This window comes from Callospermophilus lateralis, chromosome 3, assembly GCF_048772815.1.
Source record: "Callospermophilus lateralis isolate mCalLat2 chromosome 3, mCalLat2.hap1, whole genome shotgun sequence".
In the NCBI taxonomy this organism is placed as follows: Eukaryota; Metazoa; Chordata; class Mammalia; order Rodentia; family Sciuridae; genus Callospermophilus; species Callospermophilus lateralis.
In genome coordinates, this window is record NC_135307.1 from 121939868 (window position 1) to 121962077 (window position 22210).

Genomic DNA, 22210 nt, shown 5'->3' on the forward strand with positions numbered 1-22210 from the left:
TTCACCCTCAAAACTTCATGTATATTTTCAATTGATATGTCCTTCTTCAAGGATGATGTTATTATTATAAAATATCTTCCCTTTATCTCTGGTAACAATTTTGTCCTAAAGTCTGCTTTATCTGTAATTAGTATAGCCCCTCCAGCTTTCTTTTGTATATAAGTAGATATTCCTATTCACTATTTTAAATAACTGTTAACATATTTCATCCTACCACAGTATCCTGAAGCACACTTTGAATATTTACATAGTAATTTACTCAATGGCTTTTAATGTTCTATATATAATTTTAAAAGATAACAGGGACTTTAGAATTGAGGAAGTGATCACAATCTTTCCTCTTAGAGTCTATGTTTAAGGCAAGGAAGAGAAAAAATTGTCTCTGGCATGATTTCTTATAAGAATAAGACTTTATAAGATGACCTATAGTGACCCTCCTGCAATCAAAGGTGGCCCAAGGATATCAGTAGCCAGAGGAATGGGGCCCAGGACTCTCCCTTTTCACTACCAAGGTTTTCTCAATGCCACTGATCATCATATAATACATGCTTTCAGTGGTTTGAAACTGACTATGCTACCAAAATGGGAAAAACCTGGAATATAAGGTACCTAGGAATGAGGAAGTGACAGAATTTTGTTCTCTCTTTATCATAGGGTTATGTGAAGTTCCAAGTATTATTACATGCTCTCCAACTCATGCTCCCAAGCAAGAACTTGGAGATGTTGAAATATAAAAGTTATTCAGATCACCCTTACCTTTTAAGCCAATGTTAGGCTTAATTTTTTTTTCTGCTTCCATAGATATTGAACAAGTTAGAATTTTGGGTCTAGATACCTGCTCCATAACCCAATATCTGCCTCACACTCCTAGCTGTATATCAAAGCACATGGTCCAGGAGGAACTCAGTCCAGCAGCAAGTCCTATGCTCTGTCCTGAAGGAAGAGCACAGTTGTGTGTACCAACCATATGGTGCCCAGCTTCCTTGCTGAGCTCATTGTCCTACATTCCCTCCTCTTTCTTCAACCAAGAGCTGCTGGGAGCCTGCACTCCCTATAATGCCCCCAAACCACTGGGTTTCTTCACAGTTCTACCCTCACAGGTAACCATCCCTAAAAGCCCCTAGTCATTCAGCTGGTACTCTCAAGAGGTACCTGTTCAAGCCTCATCCGTATTTCTCATCTTTCCAGTTATCGCCTGTCCTCTTTTACTCTTCAAGTCCTCTGGTCTTAGCAAGAACAGGGAGAGAAGGCATTGAGAAAGGCTGGGGACCTTCTGTTTGTTTTCATATACTCACACCTCATGTTGCACTCAGTCCCATCTAGGGCGGGCTACAGAGGTTAACAGTAGCAAAATTCTCAGGGGTTTTTCTCTCATTGGAAACCTTGGTTGCCAAATAAGAGTTGCATGGTTGTTTGTAACAGCTAAACTATAAAACAAAGAAGTATTTGTGCAAATACAAAAGAGATTTAGGATGATAAAATCAACTGGAAGTGACACTGTACACATGAGCTGTGGCTTCTAAGACCTACCGTCTAGTTATAAATGTGTGTAACATATTTTTAAAATACAGCTTTCTAGTGTAAAAATGCAGATGGTCATCTAATTTATGTATTTAATTAGAGTGTGGAAATCATCCCCACTCATGTGTGCTCCTAACAGCAACAACAGAAGTCAATGCTAACAGCAAAGAGGAGTGGATCACTATGTCCTTTGAAATGAATGTCCTGACTTAAAAAATATGTAAAAAAGAGGGCTGGGTTTGTGGCTCAGTGGTAGAGCACTCACCTAGCACATGTGAGGCACTGGGTTTGATCCTCAGCACCACATAAAAATAAGCAAATAAAATAAAGGTATTGTGTCCATCTACAACTAAAAAGATATTTAAAAACAAAAACATGGGGCTGGGGTTGTAGCTCAGTGATAGAGTGCTCACATAGCACATGTGAGGACTTGGATTTGATCCTCAGCACCACATAAAAACATGAATTAATTAATTAAATAAAGGTATTATGTCCAACTTCACCTAAAAAATAAAATAAGATAAAAAAATTAAAAAAAAAAAAACAGGTCTGGGGATATAGCTCAGTTGGCAGAGTGCTTGCCTTGCATGCAAAAGGCCCTGGGTTCGATCTCTAGCACCATAAACAAACAAACAAAACAAAACAAAACAGATAAGACCAAATGTTGGAAAGAATATGGAGCAACTGAAACTGTTACAAATTGCTAATGAGTATAAAATGGTATAACTGTAGTGAGAAAATATTTAGCAGTTCCTTAAAATTTAATTGTATATCTACCTTATAATTTAGCTTTATGACTCCAAGGTATTTATCCAAGAGAAATGAAAACATTAACTCCAAAAGATGGCTGGGGTATAGCTCAGTGGTAGATCATTTGCCTAGCATGTGAAGCCCAAGTTTCAATCCCCACGCCATAAAGTTAAAAATAAAAAGATATATATATGTGTGTGTTTATACACATACACACACACACACACACACACACACACACACACACACATGTGAATGCTCATTGCAGCTTTATTCAAATAGCAAAAATCTGGAAACAAAATATTCACCAAAAGGAGAATGGATAAGCAAACTGTGGCATATTCAAACAATGGAACACTACTTAGCAATAATGAGGAATACACTACTAGTAGATAACACACATCATGATGAATCTTCAAACCACACTCAACAAGTAGACATCAGGGAATACATACTGTATGATTCAATTCATATGAATTTTGAGAATAAGTGAAACTGATTCAATATTTGCAAATGGATATCAGAATAATGGATACCATAGCAGAGGGAAGACAGAATGGGAAAAGACACGAAGGAACTTTCTAGGGCTGTGGCAATGATCTACTTTACTGAGGTCTTGGTTGCAATTAAGTGTTCATTTTTCAAAGCTCATCAAATCATCCCTTTCAGATATGTGCAGCCTACTCTAGAGACTGAATCCAGGGCCTCACACATGCCAGACAAGCACTCTACCACTGATCTACACCCCAGCTCCAGTAGTTAAATTTCTTGATGACAATCTCACAGGTACATACCCATCCCCACATACATGCAAATGTATACATGTCAATCAAATTTCAATAAACTGGCTTAAAGATATAAATTGTTTTTGGTGGTGCTGGGGACTGAACCCAGGGCCTTGTGTATGCAAGACAAGCCTCTACAAATGAGCTATATCCTCAGCCCATAAAAAAAAACTTTAATAAAAATTTATTTTTAATAAAAACATTAGTTAATGGATGTGGCTGTAGCTCAGTGTGGAGCACTTGCCTGGCATGTGTGAGGCACTAGGTTCAATCCTTAGCACTGCATAAAAATAGACAAAATAAAGGCATGCTGTCCATACACAACTACCAAAAAAATTTTTTTTAAATTAATTGAATTTCTGGATTAGCCCACACAAAGATGACAAACAACTAGTCACTTTAAGCTTCTCACAGTTTATATAAGAAATGGCCTTTTGTGTTTCAAGTAAGAATTCAGCACATATTAATACATTCTCCTTACTATTCCTAATACCTCCAGAGATGCTCGGTGCAATAGTTGTATTCTGTTTCTTTACTCTATCCATCTATCAAATCTTCACTGAGAATCATCAATGAACAATCATCAGTGGATACCAAGACTCACAAGACATGGTATCTGCCCTCACAGGGCAACCCCATCCTCCTTGCCTTAACCACTGAACAGTTTTCTGATTCCCTTTCCCCATTCCAGGGACAGAGTCTGTCCCACCCATCCCAAGGGCAGAGAAGCCAAGGTGGCAGATTCCCATTTCCATGACAGATAGATGTCAGGTATTTTACCTGGACTAGTGTGCTCTGTTGATGTGAACAGAATAATCTAGGATAAAGAGCTTACAATCATCATACTAGAAAGGACTATAGCAGAGAAAACTCAAAATGATGAAAAATATATTTTTACAGGCCTCTCTCAGGCAGTGCTCGCAAGAATGAAAATAGATATGATATTCTTGGAAATCAAATTGACCACTGCTATAGGTTAGAGCTTAAATATCCCCCAAATGTCTGTATGTTTAAAGGTGGTGGAGTCTTTAGGATATGGGGTTTAGCAGGAACCCTTTTAATATTTATTTTTTAAGTGAAGATGGACACAACATAATACCTTTATTTTTATGTGGTGCTGAGGATCGGGTCCCGCCCATGCTAGGGGAGCACTCTACCGCTGAGCCACAATCCCAGCCCCAGTGGGAACTCTTCAGGTCATTGATGGTATACCCTTGAGGAGACAATGGGATTCTTTTCCTCCTCTTTCACTTCCTGGCAATGAGGTAAACTAAACATAGGCCATAACTTCTAAAACTGCAAGCCAAAATAGAACTTTTCTCTATATAAGTTAGTTGTTTCAGGCAATTGTTAAAGTGATAGAAAACTGACTAACACAGCAATGTATCTGTATAGTTTATTAAAATATCATCACTTTTAAAACTCTATTTCCAGGACCTATCCAAAAGAAATACTCAACACTCAAAAATTTTATATACAAGTTTATTTATTATATTATAATAGCAAAAAAATGGGAAATACCCGTGCTCTACAAAAGGGAACAGTAACATTCATAACACCACTAGATGTGTTTTCAAAGAAAGTTTAAAAATGGGGAAGGGTGAGCCCATGACAAGACTACACACAACTACAGTACAGATACTGGCATATAGAGGATCCGTTCGTGTATCTTGTCTCATTTTAAGATGCGTGACTTGGAGATGGACCACCCAGTTGTAATGTTTGTTTGAGTCTTACACGATCCTGACTCTAAAAGATAAGCTGGGGAAAACTTATGAGATAATCACAGAAATGTAAACACTGGCATATAAATTCATTAAGAAGGGTTAGGGATGTGGCTCAAGCGGTAGCGCGCTCGCCTGGCATGCGTGCGGCCCGGGTTCGATCCTCAGCACCACATACAAACATAGATGTTGTGTCTGCCGAAAATTAAAAAATAAAATATTAAAATTTCTCTCTCTCTCTCTCTCTCTCTCAAAAAAAAAATAAATAAATAAAAATAAATTCATTAAGAAATTACCAGGGGCTGGAGCTGTAGCTCAGTGGTAGGGCACTTGCCTAGCACGTGTGAAGCACTGGGTTCGATCCTCAGCACCACATAAAAACAAAATAAAAGTATTGTGTCCATTTACAACTAAAAATAGCTTTTAAAAAATTACTGTTAATTTTTAGATACACTAAAGGTACCATGGTTGTGTTTAACAAAGACAAGATACATACTGAAATATGTAGATGAAATGGGACTTTTTTCTTTTTTTTTAAATCCACAGTGGTAGAATGCCTGCCTAGCATGAGCAAAGCCCTGGGTTCAATCCTTAGCACTAAAAAAAGAAAAAAAATTATTTGGGATGGGGTAGGAGTGATAGTGGGTTATAGACAAGATTGGTCAAGTTCAATGACTGCTGAAGTAGAGGGTATGCACATGGGATCCATTACACTTTTCTCTCTACTTCGTAAATGTTTAAGATTTTACATAATAAAAAGGGTGCTGGGGTTGTGGCTCATTGGTAGAGTGCACACCTAGCACACGTGAGGCACTGGGTTCAATCCTCAGCACCACATAAAAATAAAATAAAGGTATTTTGTGTCCATCTACAACAAAAAAATATATATTTAAAATTTTTTTAGTTGTACCTAACACAATACCTTTATTTTATTTATTTATTTATTTATTTTTGTGGTGCTGAGGATTGAACCCAGTGCCTCACACATACAAGGCAAGCGCTCTACCGCTGAGCCGCAACCCCACCCCCAACACAAAAAATATATTAAAAATAAAAAAACAATTATGGGGGGAAGACTAGAGATTGTAGCTCAGTGGCTAAGTATAAGCTTAGCATGCATGAGGCCATGGACTTAATCCCGAGCACAACCAAAAAAAATTTTTTTTAAATGATTTTAAGGAATATAAAGGAAATATATTTCTTATGTGTCAGATGGGTGGTGTTTATTTTATATCTCTACTCATCATATTTGTTATGTTTTGTACACAACATTGTTTCACTGAAATTCAATTTTGAAATAAAGTATTTCTGATGTGATCAGAAACAAATGCAACTTAATTGAAAGAGTGGCTATTTTAAGGTGGAGTGATGAATACTTTTCACTTTCTTATTCATAGTTTTCTTTGCTTTCCAGATTTTAAACAGTGGTAGAGTGCTTGCTTCAGCACCACATTAAAAAAAATGAATAAAATAAAGGTATTGTGTCCATCTATAACTACAAAAAAAAAAAAAGAGAGAGAAAAAAGAAATGCTTGTCAAAAAATATGACTATTCCCAGGAACTGGAAATTCATGACACACTCTGCTAAATAATTATATAACATCAAAGCACTCTGATGGGGCAGAACAAGCGAGGTGAACCTTTGTCCCTGTGAGGGCTGAGCCTTCTCATACTGATCTAGGCAATGTCAGCCAGTTTACCCTCACAGGTTCCTAGCCCAGGAGTATCTGGGAGAATGGTACTGAGTATTTCCCTTGTGAAAGAGTGATCTTTTCCAGCCCCTTCTGGTTAAAACAGAAAAAGAATTGATTAATCATTGAGGGCTTAACTAAAGGACTCAAAAGTTAATTATATTATATGCATACTGTACTGTAACTACCTTTGGGGAGTTGCTGGGAATGGAACCCAGAGTGTAATGGAATAGGCAGAGAGTGAAGAGAGAAGGAAGAATAAAAGAAAGATAGGTTAAGAAGGAAGGGGGGACTGGGGATATAGCTCAGTTGGTAGAGTGCTTGCCTTGAATGCACAGGCCCTGGGTTCGATCTCCAGCACCAAAAAACAAACAAAAAAAAAAAAAAAAAGGGAGGAAAGGAGGAAAAGAGAGGGAAGGAAAGAAGAAAGGAAGGAAGGAAGATCGATCATCCCAAATTAGGTCCAAATCCCTTTACCACCAGAGCCTGTGATCAGGCACACACTACAGCCCTCAACTACCTCTTCTGTATCACACCTACTGCAATGTGTGTCCTTATACATTTGTATCTATGAGGAACCTGAGCTGGCCCCAAGCAAGCCAAAAGAATGTGGCAGACGCTGGGAGTGGTGGCACATACCTGTAATCCCAAAGCCTTGGAAGGCTGAGGCAGAAGGCTTACAAGTCCAAAGCCAGCCTCAGCAACTTAGCAAGGCCCTAAGCAACGTTGTGAAACTCTGTCTCTAAATAAAATATTAAAAAGGGCTCGGAATTTGGTTCAATGGTTAAGCCCTCCTGGCTTTAATCCCTGGTTGAAAAAAAAAAAAAAAAGAATGTTGCAGAAATGGCATTCCAGGGATTTGTGCAGCCCTGGGAGGCGTGGTCAAGGGGAAGTTAGCTACCATGTCAGGGTTCCAACTGCCCTGAGACCACCTTGCAATAGGGAAGACCAAACAGCAAGGGCAAAGAGGACATGTAGAGAAAGGGAGGTGGGAGGAAGGAGGGAAGAGGGGCCCAGCAAGGCCCTGGCTTTCTGCTCTCCCAGACCTGCAAGTGAAGAAAACAGCCTATATGGTCAGTTCAAGCTCTGCGAGGAGTCTAGCCCCAGCCACTACAGGACTGTCACCACCTGAAAGACCCCAAGCAAGAGCTGGCAGCTGAGCCAGTCAGTCCCCGAACCATGACAGAAGCACAAGGGTGGGACACCAGTCTTTACCACGTAGCAGCCGTCTTTATTCTCACTTATGGAAATAGCATCAAGTAAACCAGTACAGGCTGTGGAGCCACTCAAGCCCTCCTGACATCCAATTCTCTCTGTATTCTTTATGCATGATCTTTTCTCAAGGATAGATAAAGACAACAGGGTTACAAATGTTCAGATCTGGCAGTAACTCTGGATTCTTTTACCCAATAGAGGCTACAGGTAAATGAGGTCAGCTCTGAGTAACCTGAAGACAACTCTGAAATCTCTTCATAACAAATGAGGTTTGATTTCATCCCCTTATGCAATGGTTACTCAGGGTTATTTAGACATCATTAACAAATGTTTACCACGAGCCTCCCAGTGGACAGGACATGTGCCCCTCTGTAGAAGAGTTAAGATCCAGGGGGAATGCAAACAAGTGGACAAGCCATCATCCCACAGGTTCAGGAGACAGGAGCGGGCTGAAGACTGGTGCCAAGGAAACACACAGAGAGGAAAACAGCCCCATCTGTTAAAGTCTAGAAAGGTCAAAGAAGCAGCAAAAACTAATTGCTGTCTGTCTCCCCCCTTGTGGGGGTAGGGGGATTCTGCATGTCCCTAGCAGGAGTCTGTCTATATCAAGAGCAAGGGATTGACTGAAAAGGCAGCAAAAAAGCATGTGTCCATCCCAGGGCCAGGGATGCCCTCCTTCATCAGTGAAAGTGGTTGAAAGCCTTCGGGTCTAGAAGTGGGTACCTGGACCTCAGCTGCTACTCATAAGACAACTCATCTTCTAAGTGTCTCCACTGTTTAACTGCAATTTAGCACTGCTCCTCTCAGGGATGAGTCCATGGAATCTGAAGAGGATCTTTCTTATTTTCATAAAATATACATAAAAGTTGCCATCTTAACCGTTTTTATGTGGATTGTCCAATGGTGTTAACAGCATTCCCACTGTTGCACAAGCATCACCACTACCTCTCACTAGAACTCTGTCATCCTACAAAACAGAAATGTGATCCCCCTTCAACACCAACTCTTCCTTTCCCACTTCCCCCAGCCCCCGGTAGCTCTCCTTCTACTTTCTGCTGTTCTATGAATTTACTACTGTGGGTACCTAATACAAGCAAAATCATACAGCATTTGTCTTTTGTGATGGGTTTACTTAACTGAGCCTAATGTTCCTGAGGTTCATGCGTGTTGCAACATGTGCCACAATTTCCCTCTTTGAAAGGCTGAATAATATTCTCTTGTGTGTACAGATCATGTTTTGTTTATCTATCTGCTATAATTTGGATGTGGAATGTTACCCTAAGATTCAAGCATTGAAGGTTCCTTCCCCAGTCTATAGTGACCATCAGGAAATGGTAGAATCTTTAAGAGGTGGAGTCTAGGGGCTGGGGTTGTGGCTCAGTGGCAGAGCGCGTGCCTCACACATATGAGGCACTGGGTTTGATCCTCAATACCACATAAAAATACATAAACAAAATAAAGATATTGTGTCTAAGTATAACTTAAAAATATTAAAAAGAGGTGGGGTCTAGTGGGAGGTCTTAAGTTATTGGGGGTGTGCCCCAAAGGGAACTGGGGGACCCTGTTCCCTTCCTTTCTCCCTCTTTCATCTCCTGGCTGCTATGAGGTGAACAGTTTCCTCAGCAACATATGCCCTCCACAATGTTCCGCCTCGCCACAGGCCCAAAGCAATGGTGCCAACCAACCATGGACTGAAACCTCTAAAACTGTGAGCCAAAATAAGCCTTTTCTTTTATTTATTTATTTATTTTTAATATCAGGTGTCGCTACAGTAATGGAAAACACACACCATCAATCAGTTGATGAAAACTTGAAGGGCCATTCCCATATTTTGGCTATTGTGATAATGCTGCTATGAACACAGCAAATATCTCAAGTCTCTGCTTTTGCTTTCTTTGGGTAATCCAACAAGTGAAGCTGCTGGATCATATGGTAATTCTAAATTTAATCTTTTTTTTTTTTTTTTGAGGAACAAACATGCTATTTTCCACACCAGCTACATCATTTCACGATCCCATTAGCAATACACAAGAGTTTCCATTTCTCCACATCGAAGCCAACACTTGTTTTACATCTTTTTACCAACAGCCATCTTAAGGGATGTGAGGTGGTTATTTCATCATGGTTTTGATGAAATGGATTTTTGTTTAAGGATAAGCTGATTCAGCCTGCTCTATAGCATTTTACCAAGTTAATTTTCTAATTATTAAAAGACTCCAGCAAGTACCTGAGCACCCAACTTTGCCAAGGCTGTCTCCGGGAAGCTTGTTCCAGGACAGCCATTGACCCTTGTCCATCAGCTCTCTTGCATAGCCTGACTACCAGCCCCTCCTCCCAGCAACCAGCCTCTGCTCGCTATCATTATGAAAGTTATTAAAACCAAGATGATTGTTCTTGTCATACCCAGACAGAACTGGAGCCAGGAAGGGAGGGTTCATGCCTGCTTATATAAGATAAGTACCCTCTCAAGAACTTTCTAAAGCCCCACCATAGATTTTCTCTAGCTCTAAACACACCCATCCACCTCATGCACTCCTTGCAGATTTCTGCAATGAAGTTTATCTTTAGAATTGTTTAAGACAACATTTCGGACAAGATGCTCTGGATAGAACACTTGCCAACAAGGCCACCTCAACCAACAAGCTATTGCCAATTCCTGCTTCAGGTCTTCAAAATCAACAAATTTTGTATCCACATATCATATGTAAAAGTTTCCCTTCTCACCTTTAAAAATTTCCCTTTGCCTCATCCTCTTTGAATTAACTCAGTTCAGTATAGCATGTGTATTCCCATTGTAATGAACTAATATTTCTAAATAAATACTGTTAATCTTTGAGATATTCTTTAGAGAATCTTTGTTATTTAGAATGTGTTATGATTGGATCTTAAATGTCCCCCAAAAGCCCATATGTTAAAGAATTGGTTACCAGTCTTTGATGCTATTAGGAAGTGGTGGAATTTTTTAATATGTAGGGCCCAGTGGAAGGAAATTAGGTCATGGAGGTGTTTATGCTCTTGAAGGGAATATTGGGACCCTGGGCTTATCTTCTCTGTTCACTTCTTAGCCACCAGAAATAAACAGACTTCTTTGCCATGCACTTGCACTGCTATGATATACTGTGCCACAAAGGCCAAAAACAACCAGGCCAAACAACCAGGGACTAAAGTCTCTGAAACTGTGAGCCCAGATAAACTTTTTCCTTTAAGATATTTATCTAAGGTATTATCCACAGCAACAGAAAGCTAACACAGATTGATAGTACAAATGCCTTCCCATCTAGTGGTTACTGGTTTCTCTTAGGGAAGCCCTGCTTCCATGGGGTTCCAAAACTGGACATTCTGTACAGCTGGCATTCCATGACCTCAGATTCTACACCCACAGAGTCAAACAACTGCAGGTGAAAAAATATTATTTAAAAAATAAGGTGGCCAAGCGTGGTGGCGCACGCCTATAATCCTAGCAGCTTGGGAGGCTGAGGCAGGAGGATTGAGAGTTCAAAGCCAGCCTCAGCAACTTAGCAAGGCTCTGAGCAACTCAGTGAGACCCCATCTCTAAATAAAATACAAAAAAGAGCTGGGGATGTGCCCCAGTGGTTAAGTACCCCTTGGTTCAATCCCTGGCACCAAATAGTAAATAAATAAATAAGGGGCCTGGGGTCTTAGCTCAGTATGCCTAGCACTCCCGACACCCTGAGTTCAATTCCCAGCATTGAACACATACAAACCTCCCTCTTTGTCATTATTCCCCTGAACAATACAGGGTAACAACTATTTACACAGTATTTACATTGTATTAGTTATTATAAGTCATCTATCATGATTTAAAGTATGCTGAAGGATTCTATAGGTTATATGCAATACTGTACCATTATAAAATGAGGGGTTTGAGCACCTGCAGATTTGAGCACCTGCAGCACCTGAGGGCATCCTAGAACCAAAGCTAGGAATACCTTGAAAGACAAATATACTGAATGACCTGGACCCACAGTCCCCTTGACCAGCTCCAGCTTGCTGACACGTCATTCAAAGACACAGCAAGGAAGCTAGGCAGTCCCATCCTGAGCCTGTATTGCAGAGTGCACTCCCTTGTCTACCCAAGTTGCATTTGGTTGATTCACTGGGAAGGTCCTTAAAAAAGTAAGATTGAAAGCCAGTCACAATGGAAGTCAAGCCCCAAACCTTCCAACAGATAGACTACAACCAGAATTTGGCTCTCCTGAAGCTGAGACTGTCTGGAAATGCCACCAACAGGCAATTCATTTAAGGTTTCAACTTTCAGTGAGACATAGCATTTTACAGTGTAAGAAACCATAGGTCAGGTCTCCCTTCACCTAATAACTTGATTCTCTATTTCTTGTGTTATCTCCTTTTTCCTACCTCCTTCTCCATTTCAGTTCTTTCCTAGTGGTCAACTCTGCTGCTTATTAGCAGATACAGAAAAGGGCTTTATGAAGAATAGATTTTGAAACTACTGTATCCTTAATACCTACAACAGTATCTGGCACATAATAAGAGCTTTGTAACTATCTGTTGAACAAATCAAAGTAGACATATTGAAACAAGACATTCGTCTGCCTTTTACCACCATGAGTAACCCAGTTAACGAAAATCAGTAGTAGTTGGTGGTAATTAGGGATGAATGAAATACTATATTTTCACTTTTATTAATTTAAAGACATAGTATATAGGGACAAATAAGAGCATCCATCATGTTTATGTTTTTTAATAGGATGTTGGGGATCAAATCTAGGACTTCAAGTGTGGTAAGCCTGCTCTCTAGCACCAAGTCCCTCCCCTGTAACTCCCATGTTTTTTGTTGTTATTTGGTTGTTTGGTTTATTCATTTTTTTGAGGTCCTGGGGATCAAATCCAGGGCCCTGTGCATACTAAGCAAGCTCTCTACCACTTAACTATATCCCAAGTTCCTATCATGATTATTTTTTTAAAGGTTTGTGTTTATTTTCTTATTCACCCTTAAACACATAAACTGAGCTGAGCTAACACATTCAGGTTTAGTTGATAATTGGTTTATTTAATTTGTTTTTACTAAAGTCTACATTCAGATTTCCTTTGTTTTCCCCTTATGTCACCACTAATTTGGTGGCATTTGTCCTGAGGTTTCTCCTGGCTGTGACAATTTCTCACATTTCATGACCTTGATCAGAGGACCAGGCAGGTATTCTGTAAGACATTATTCAGTTCAGGTTGGTGTGGTTAGTGTCATTTGTTTCTCAGGGTTACTTTGGGATCATGGGATCTTGGAGGATGTCACACAGGTGAAGTATCCTTCTTGTACCATCCTATCAAGGACATGTTATTTCTGACAGGCACTCCCTGAAGAAAGTTTAGTTGCCAGATGGGTCAGTGTACTTTAGAATAAACACATCTGCATCCTTGGCACTCATTCTTGGTTTTATTTAGGTTTTATATGGAGACTGCAATGCTTTTGTTTGGAAGTTCACCTCCTTAAACAAATATCTGTGATTTAATATTTTCACTTGAGATTATCAGGCCATTTATTTCCTTCCAAAGGTAATTCTGGCTCACCATCCAGAGCACTCAAAATTTCACCTGTGTTCTGGAATCTGAACTATTAGTTGACTTCCTCTCAAAACTATGGTCTGGCAACCAACTCCTTTCCAAAAGAACTATTCATTCTAGTCTCAACAGATTACTAAGAACCACAAGACTTTCTCACTCCCTCTAGAAACATTGTTCATGTTCTTACTTCAAAGCATGCTATCTCGAGGCATTCAGTAAAATGTTTCATGCTTCTTTCCACACAGAGTAACTCAGAAGGAAGGACTCTGTTCCACCTTTTGCTTTCCTCACCAGTAAAGCTGGTATTTGGTGGCCTATCTGCCCAGTGGGCACACTTTTGGGTTTGTTTTCAAGTCTGCTTTTCCTTCACACTGAAGATCACATGTATTCAGGTGGTTCAAGGCTAAATCAGAGATGACTCAATCAGGGATTCCAGAGCAGAAGCCACTGGAAATAAGAGACTTTTGTTTGACTCTGAAAACAGAGGCCTCTTTGGCCCGTCTAAACAGCCTGCTGGCCCATGGCACTCCTCTTACTTCTGCACTGGCGTCGCCACTGCAGAGCTGAAAATCTTCAGGTCTTGCTTTCCCAGGCCATGGACCATGGTAAAGGCAGGCCCTAATCTCCAACCACCTCGGGGATCCTATAAAATCTCCCTGGTAGCGGGTGGGTGCGTGCCACCGGGAAGCTTGGAGTCCAGCCAGGGCATGGTCAGTCGGCTGCAAGGCAGCAGAAGGGGGGGGGGGGTAAAAGGGTCTGGTAACAAGAAGAGAAGTCATCCGGAGAACCCCTATAAAAGTGAACGAGGTCTCTCTGGTCGCTAGAAAAATAAAGAAACAAGAAACGGTGGCGGCAGCAAAGCTACAGAGTCTCCGTGTGCACCTGTGATTGCCGGGCAGTTTAGCGAGCTGCAGGAGGACCTAGACGCTGTGGCGGAGGAGACGCTTCCCAGGTACCAATCCCACAGTAGGGCCGCGCCCATGCCCGCGCTTTGGGTGGGCGGGAGTCTCCAGCCCTCCGAGGCTCGCCTCCAGCTCAGGTGCAGAAGCCAGGCTGAGCCACCACCTGAACGCCCCCAAACTGCACGACCCCCACCCACGCCCGGCCGCGTTCCCCGCCCCCCTCCAACCCACAGCACGGCCCACAGCCCTCCCTACCTCGGCGTTTGGCGCGCACGATGCCCTTCTTTTGCAGCACAAACGTGGACCCGTTCACCAGGCTTGACACGACGGCCACGCCCAGGCCCAGCGACACCGCGGCGGGGCTCGGGCTGCGCGCCCCCTCCCCGGCCGCCGCCGCCGCTGCCGCCGCTGCAGTCCCCATTCCGCCCGCGCCTGCGCCTGCGCGCCGCGCCCAACGGGGCCGGGTTGCGGGGGGTGGGGGGGTACCGGGATCCGCGGCGCTCGGGGGCGGGGGTGACGAGGATCAGCGAAATTGGGCAGGGGCGGGGCCAAGGGTCCTCGGGCTCGGGCGGGAAACCCGCATTCTGGGGGAGGAGGGAGTGGGGCAGGCCTAGAGCTAATTAAGTTGAAGATGGGGGGGTTCTGTGGGCTGGGGGTGGGATGGGGAACCCTAGGCACAGCGGGGTTGGGCTGAGGGCTTAGGCTGCACGGAGGTTAAGAAGAGGGGGTGGGGCCCGGGGTTCCTCGAGTCTCGGGCGGGTGGGGGGGAAACAGGCTAGGTGGAAAGAGGGGAGAAAGGTGGATGGGAATGTAGTGAGGAGGGGGTTAAGAGACCGGGCTGTATGTGGGTGGCGGGGAGGTGAGGTTCCCAAGTTTGGCAAATAAAAATACAGGACGTCCAGTTAAGTTTGCATCTTCGATAAACAGCAAATAATTTGTTAAGAGTGTGTTCCATGCGGTATCTGGGACGGGAAGAGCGCCAGTGGAACGCAGCCCTCGCAAGCATCACTGCCCCCAGACCTCTAGTAGGAGAGACACAAATGAGCTGTATAAACTCAAATGGGATCGCCCCACCCCAATGTGGTGAATTCTTTACTCTCTGAAGTCAGCTATTTTCACTTTGCAGCAGTGAGCTTGTGATCATACTGTTTAATTTTCTTCATTTAAATTTTTAAAAAGTTCATAAAAAATCTAGATAACTTAGAAAATAGGAAAAGTTATTTTAAAATTACTCAGTCCACAACACTCACCTGATTATTACTTTAGGTGTTTTCCCACACGCATACATACTTTTACACGATGCAACACACAAAATTTCTCTTCTATTTAATATTATAATCAAGTTTTCATATTGCTACATAATTATGATTGTTTTAATGATGGCATGATTTCCATAAATGAATTAATCTGTCTAATCAGATATTGTTGGTTGGTAGGTTTTCTACTTCTATTATAAATACTATAATGAGCATCTTTTTAAATTTTTAAAGTACCAGGTTAAAGAATCTAAACCTTTTTTTGCAACTCTACGGCATTGTTTTGTGAAGCAATATAAAATCATACTGTTTATGAAAACTTTTATACTGAATGAATGTATCCATTAGTTGTTTTTTTCCCCCATTAATAATGTTTTATTTGGAGACAGAGTCTTGCTAAATTGGCCATGATGGTCTTAAACTTAATGCTCCTGCCTCAGCCTCCAGAGTCACTGGAATTATAAGTATGCACCATTGTGCCCAGTTCATTGCTTCTTTTTTAAAATTTTGATAATATATAAGTAAAACCAAATTTGCCATTTTAACCATTTTTAAATGTACAGTTCAGTGGCATTAGTTATATCACATTGTTCTATAACCACTTCTAACCTCTTTCAAAATTTTTCTATCACCCCCAAACACGAACTCTGTAGGACTCACTCCCAAGGCCCCTTCACCCTAGTCCAAGGTAATGTCTAATCTTCTGTCTCTACAAATTTGCCTGTTGTTGGCGTTCCATGTAAGTGGAGTCATAGGACAATTTGTGACTGGCTTATTTCACTTAGCTTATTTCAGGATTCATTCATGCTGTAGCATGTATCAGAATTTCATTCTCCTTTATGATTAATGTTCCATCATATGAATATGCAACATTTTGTTTATTCATTCATCTGTTAATGTATTTGTGTTGCTTCCACCTTTTGCCTATTATAAATAATGCTGCAGTGGACATTGGAATGAAAGTAAGTTTGAGTCTTTACTTAAATTCTGTTGGGTATATATACCTAGAAGCAGAATTGCTGAGTCATATGATAATCCTATGTTTAGATTTGAGAAACTGCCAAACTCTTCCACAGCAGCTGCACTATTTTACATCCCCACTAGCAATGTAGAGGGTGCCAATTTATCCACATTCTCACCTAAACTTATTGTTCTCTGGTTTAAAAAGAAAAATTGTCATCCTAGTAGGCTATTTAAAATAGGTATGAAGAAGTTGCTTATTCTGTTCCCCCCACCCCTGCAATGCTGGATATCAAACTTAGAGTCTTTCTCATGCAAGGCAAATGTTCTACTTTTGAGGTATAGCTTCAGCCCCTGCTTATTCTTAGCCTCCTCCATTTTAGTACTGGGGATTGAATACCCAGTGCTTACCACTGGACTACAACCCCAGACCTTTTTTATTTTTATTTTGAGGCAGAGTCTTGCTAGGTTGCTAGGGCCCTACTAAATTGATGAGGGTGGACTTGTACTTGAAATCCTCCTGCCTTGGCCTCCCAGGTCTCTGGGATTATAGGTGTGTGCACCACTGTTCCTGACTTTGCTTATTCTTTTAAAATATACTTTTCAATATAAATAGTGTTTCATATATATATATATATATATATATATATATATATGTATGTATATAATATTTATTTTTTAGTTATAGGTGGACACATGTCTTTATTTTTACTTTATGTGGTACTGAGGATTGAACCCAGCATCTCATGCATGCCAGGTGAGTGCTCTACTCTGAGCAACAACCCCAGTCCCATAAATAGTGTTTCTTAGTAAACAATAACTTCTATTAGTAATCTCAACAGAAGTAGGCAAGTGAAAGCAGCAGCAACAGCACTGCCAAAATAATAAAAATTATTTAATTTACTAATTACTGCTAATGCAGAAAAATTGACTTCAACATTTTTGGCAAAAAGACACATGCCCATTATATTTATTTGTTTATTTTTTTGGTACATTCAACCAGAAAGCAATACCTGCATCCCCCTACTATTACTTTTTTTTTTTTTTTTGGCTGGAAAATTTTTAATTTTTATTTGGTCCAAAGCTTGGGAGGGGTTCCATGGTGGTTAAAAGCTGCCTAGGTGTTAGAGGGAGAGACTCAGGTCAAAGCCCTGATGCCAGAAGATACAAAGGAGCTCCACCAAGGGCCACTGCACTCTGGGACCTCTAGTAGTGCTTGAGAGTGAATCTTTCAAAGAGATACCCCTCCAGGCCAGCCTGGGGGTTTGCCAGACATCAGAGGTTAGTCAAGTGGTCCCCCATCTTCTTGATAAGCTTCACTTCTTCATCAAGGAAGCATTCTCTGGAAAGTCACGGAGATGTGGGTCTGTACATGTAGAACCTAAGGCATAAAGATCCAAAATGGCTTGGACCAGGTTCTTCTCCAGGGCAAAGGCAGCTTCTGTGGCATTCAAGGTATTGCCCCACTCATCTTGAGAAGGTTTCTGAACATCCTGAAATAATTTTTCCTCAGCCAGCTCATGGAAGAAGTGGCCTACACTCTCCAGAGCCCACCTCATCACCGTGGAAATAGTAACCCAGAAAGAGGTAGGTATAGGAGGTACACAGATGCAAATTGACCAGCTGTTTGACAGCAGCCTCCACCTGGAATAATTCTGATGAATCTGGGAGGTGGAATAATGGTGGAATAATTCTGATGAAACTGGGAGGTCATGACTGGTCATTAAGAAGGAGCTAACCACAAAAAATAGAGTTGGCTGGTCCTGGGAGCAGGAGATGGGTGAGAAGGTGGTCCCAGAAATTGCAAATGGAGATCAGATTGGAAGGCTGTTGGAAGCTGGGAGAAAAGGTCTATTCCATCTAAACACTGTTGAAGCAAGAGACAGATCTGTGGGAGCTCTAGGTGTATTGGTTCCCATTATTTCTTAATTCAATAAATTTAATGAATGTCAAAACAAAAACAAAAACAACCATAACATCACCCCAGTTCCATTACCCCAAAATAACTTCTATTAAGAAATCCACTCAGACATTTTTCCATGTGTGTATCTGGTAAAAGGATAGACATTTTATCAAATGGAAAGGCACAAACAGTATGTTAGTTAGAAAGATTAAACTTTATTGTATGGGCTGGAATGTAGCTAGCTCAGTGGTAAAGCATCTGCCTAGCATGTGCCAAGCCCTGGATTCCATCCTCAGCACCACGAAGACAAATCAAATGAACAACAACAAAAACCCCTTATCTGAATTTAACAAAAACAACAAATTGAAATAAAATTAAAGTACCGAAGTTGAGATAAACACTGTTACCATAAAAGATATTACAAGGGCTGGGGCTGCAGCTCAGTGGTAGAGTGCTTGCCTAGCATGCATGAGGCACTGGGTTCGATTCTCAGCACCACATAAAAATAAAATAAAGATATTGTGTCCACCTAAAAAACTAAAAAATAAATAAAAAAGAAAGATGTGTCTCTCTACAACTAAAAAAATTTTTTAAAAATTATTTATTTAGTTGTAGATGAACATACAGTATCTTTATTTATTTTTATGTGGTACTGAGGATCGAAGCCAGTGCCTCACACATTCGAGGCAAGCACTTTACCACTGAGCTACAGCCCCAACCCCTAAAAAAAATTTTTTTTTAAAGATATTACAAATAAAATAAAGGGGGCCTTCAAACTCTGATTAAGCCTCCTAAGGGTAGTAGGACAGGAGTCACACCTTTCTTGATTCTAAAGTCTCATGTTCTGGTTGATTTTAGCCTTCAAGAGCTTCAACTTGATTTTCTCTAGATGCACTGAGTCAGCAGAGTTATAAAGATCTTTAAGAATGACTGGTTGATTCCTGCTTATCACATTCTTAACCTGGAATGCATAATAAAAGTGTGCAACAGCCAATCAATAGTGCCCACTACCAGGAGCAGCAGTCTCAGGATGTCAACTCACTCCAGTACGCAGATGTCATGGTCACCAAGAAAGAAGCAACTCACATGAACACCAAGTGGAGCAATACTTACACAGAGAAGAGGCAGAGTAAGATCAGCTTTTGGTGGACATTGGTCACCCATGACCATTAGTCCCTCATGGCCATACTTCCCTCAAGACGGCCTCTCTTCCCATGAGGGAAGCTGGGGTGGGTGAGAGGCCATTCCTGAAGGAGTCACTTTCTAGTCAAGGCTTATGGGCCTCTGGGTCTTTTGAGTAGGGACCAGGCTCCCTAGAGATAGCCTTTTTGACTGGGGTCATCTACCAAGATGACCCAATATGTCCTCAAGGTCTCTATGGAGCCAACTAGATTTGTCAAGCTAATGTTTAGTCCCATCCTAGAGAGCAAGCATGCAAGTTAGAGAGGAGGACTGAGTCAGCCCCTGGCAAGCCTGATCCTTGAAGAGTGGGATGTAGTGGCTCTGCCTTTGTAAGAGGCAAGGCCTACCAGGTGCTGGGCAAGGTGAGTCTTGGATACTTAATCTATAATTTCTAACCACAGCCAGTAATACTGGCCTGTATGCGAACTAACGAATAACAGGTTTTTAGAGCTGAAAAAGGCCTTGGGATAATCTGCTCCAAATTGACCTACAAACCGGGCATGATGGTATGTACCTATAGTTGCAACTTCTAGGGAGGGTGAGAGGGTGGGAGGATCCTTTGAGCCTAGTCTGGGTAAGGAAGGGAGAATCTGTCTCAAAATAACTAACAATAAATAAATAAAAGTAAATCAACACACACATATCATACAAATTGGAGCACCATGGGACCCCCAGGTCTAGAAGCCAAAGCAAGGGAGATGTGTTTCATGAAGTACAGTGGGGAATCTGTGGGGTGGGTTTTAAGGTTTTAAGAATAGGAAAAATGGGATTAGGATTGTAGCTCAGTGGTAGACACACTTGCCTAGTATGTATGAGGCCCTGGGTTCGATCCCCAGTACCACATAAAATAAATAAACAAAATAAAACATTGTGTCCATCTACAACTAAAAAATATTTAAAAAGAACAGGAAATATGTATGAATATATTTTTGATTTGGGTGGATTCAAAATATTTCCAACATTTTGCAAAGGTGATAATCAAGGTAAGAAGAAGAAAGATTCCTTGTGGGAGTAAAATTTAAATACATTTGATTGCATAAAGCTGTCAGTTGTTTTTGTTTTTATACTTGGTGTATTGTTAAATATAAGGCAAATAGCAAAGGACATAAAACAAATGCAGTGTAACAAATTAATAGAGACTTAATTCCCAGGAAACAACTTCCTAGGTCAAGAACTATCTTGTTGGCAGCAGACCTGGCCCCTGTAAGGGAACTCTTACTCAACTAGGAGATACTCTGCTTCTTTCCTTTAGAGTTTTATATCTGAAATGTAGTTTAGAAGTAAGCAAACTACCTGCTGTGGACCAAATTTGGCACTCAGTCTTTTTTGGAAAAATAAAGATACTATGGAATATAATTACACCCATTCCTTTATGTAGTGTCTCTGCCTACTTTTATGCTAAAATAGCAGTGTGGAGTAGTTGTTGCAGAGATCAGATGGCTAGCTAGGTCTCAAATTATTTCCACCCTGGCTCTTTTCAGAAAAAGTTTGCTGCCCTTTGGTGAGGTATGTGATCTACCAAGCTGATAGCTTGCTGCCCCCTAGTGCAATGTTTTAGTGTAAGGTCTGCTGCCAACAATATGTGTGCTCTACCAAGATTTTCAGCAGTTGAGAGTACTATATATGCTCAAGGATGTTCAGTTCTCCAGATCTCACTCAGCTGTATGGGAGACACCCAGCCAGAGAGTGGCCCTTTCTGTGGCCCTCAACCAAATGATGACATTAAAATAGAATTATCTTCTAATTTAATTTTTAAATCCTTTATAGCTAGCATATAGAAATACATATGATTTTTTTTAATCTTTATTTTATTTTTATGTGGTACTGAGTATAGAACCCAGTACCTCACATATGCTAGGCAAGTGATCTACCTCTGAGCCACAACCCCAGCCCCACAATTGATTTTTTTTGATATTGACCCTGGATCCTTAAATCTTATTAAATTCTTTCATTAGAATTAATAAATTGCTTAGCATATTTCTCCAGATTTTTTTTTTTTTTGTAGAGCTGGTCACTGTACCACTGAGCTACACTCTAGCCCCAGATTTTCTATATAAAGCTTATGTCCTCTGCAAATAGAGATGTTTTTACTTTATCCTTTCTAATCAGGTTGCCATTTACTTCTTTTTCACGCTTAATTGCGCTGGCTAGAACCTCATAATGAATATATTGACTAAATGTGGCAAGATATCTTTGTCTTGTTCCTGATCTTAGTGGGAAAGCTTTTGGGTTTTTTTAAAAGTATTTTTAGTTGCAGATGAACACAGTATTTTTATTTTTTAATCTTTATATGGTGTTGAGGATTGAACCCAGTGCCTCACACATGTGAGGCAAGTGCTCTACCATTTTTCTTAAATTTCTTTTTTTTAATAGTTGTAGATGGACAGCATGCCTTTATTTTTTTAGTTTTTTATGCGGTGCTAAGGATAAAAACCTGGAGCCTCACACATGCTAGGCAAGCGCTCTGCCACTGAGCTATAGCCCCAGCACAGCTTTTGGTCTTTTGACATTAATTATGATGTTGGGTGTGTGACTCTTGTAGATGCCCTCTGTCAGGATGAGGAAGTTCCCTTTTATTCAAAGTTTTTTTTTAGAGGGTTTCTTTTTTTTAGGCATTTTTAGTTGTAGATGGACACAATACTTTTATTTTGTTTATTTATTTTTTATGTGGTGCTGAGGATCAAACCCAGTGCCTCACACATGCTAGGTAAGTGCTCTAACTGGTAGCCGCAAACCCAGTCCAACAGGTTTTTTTTTTTTTTTTTTTAAATGATGAATGA

General features: G+C 40.8%; 1 protein-coding gene and 1 pseudogene across 1 annotated transcript in view; both read right to left on the reverse strand.

Moving 5' to 3' along the window:
• Nipa1 (NIPA magnesium transporter 1) overlaps positions 1-14550 on the reverse strand; it is a 37692-nt gene extending 23142 nt beyond the window's left edge. The window contains exon 1 of the mRNA XM_076851264.2: positions 14385-14550. Coding sequence (XP_076707379.1) covers positions 14385-14550 — 166 coding nt within the window. The remainder of the gene's footprint in view (positions 1-14384) is intronic.
• Positions 14551-17551: 3001 nt separating this feature from the next.
• LOC143394796 (ferritin light chain-like) lies at positions 17552-18059 on the reverse strand (annotated as a pseudogene).
• Positions 18060-22210: the final 4151 nt, after the last annotated feature.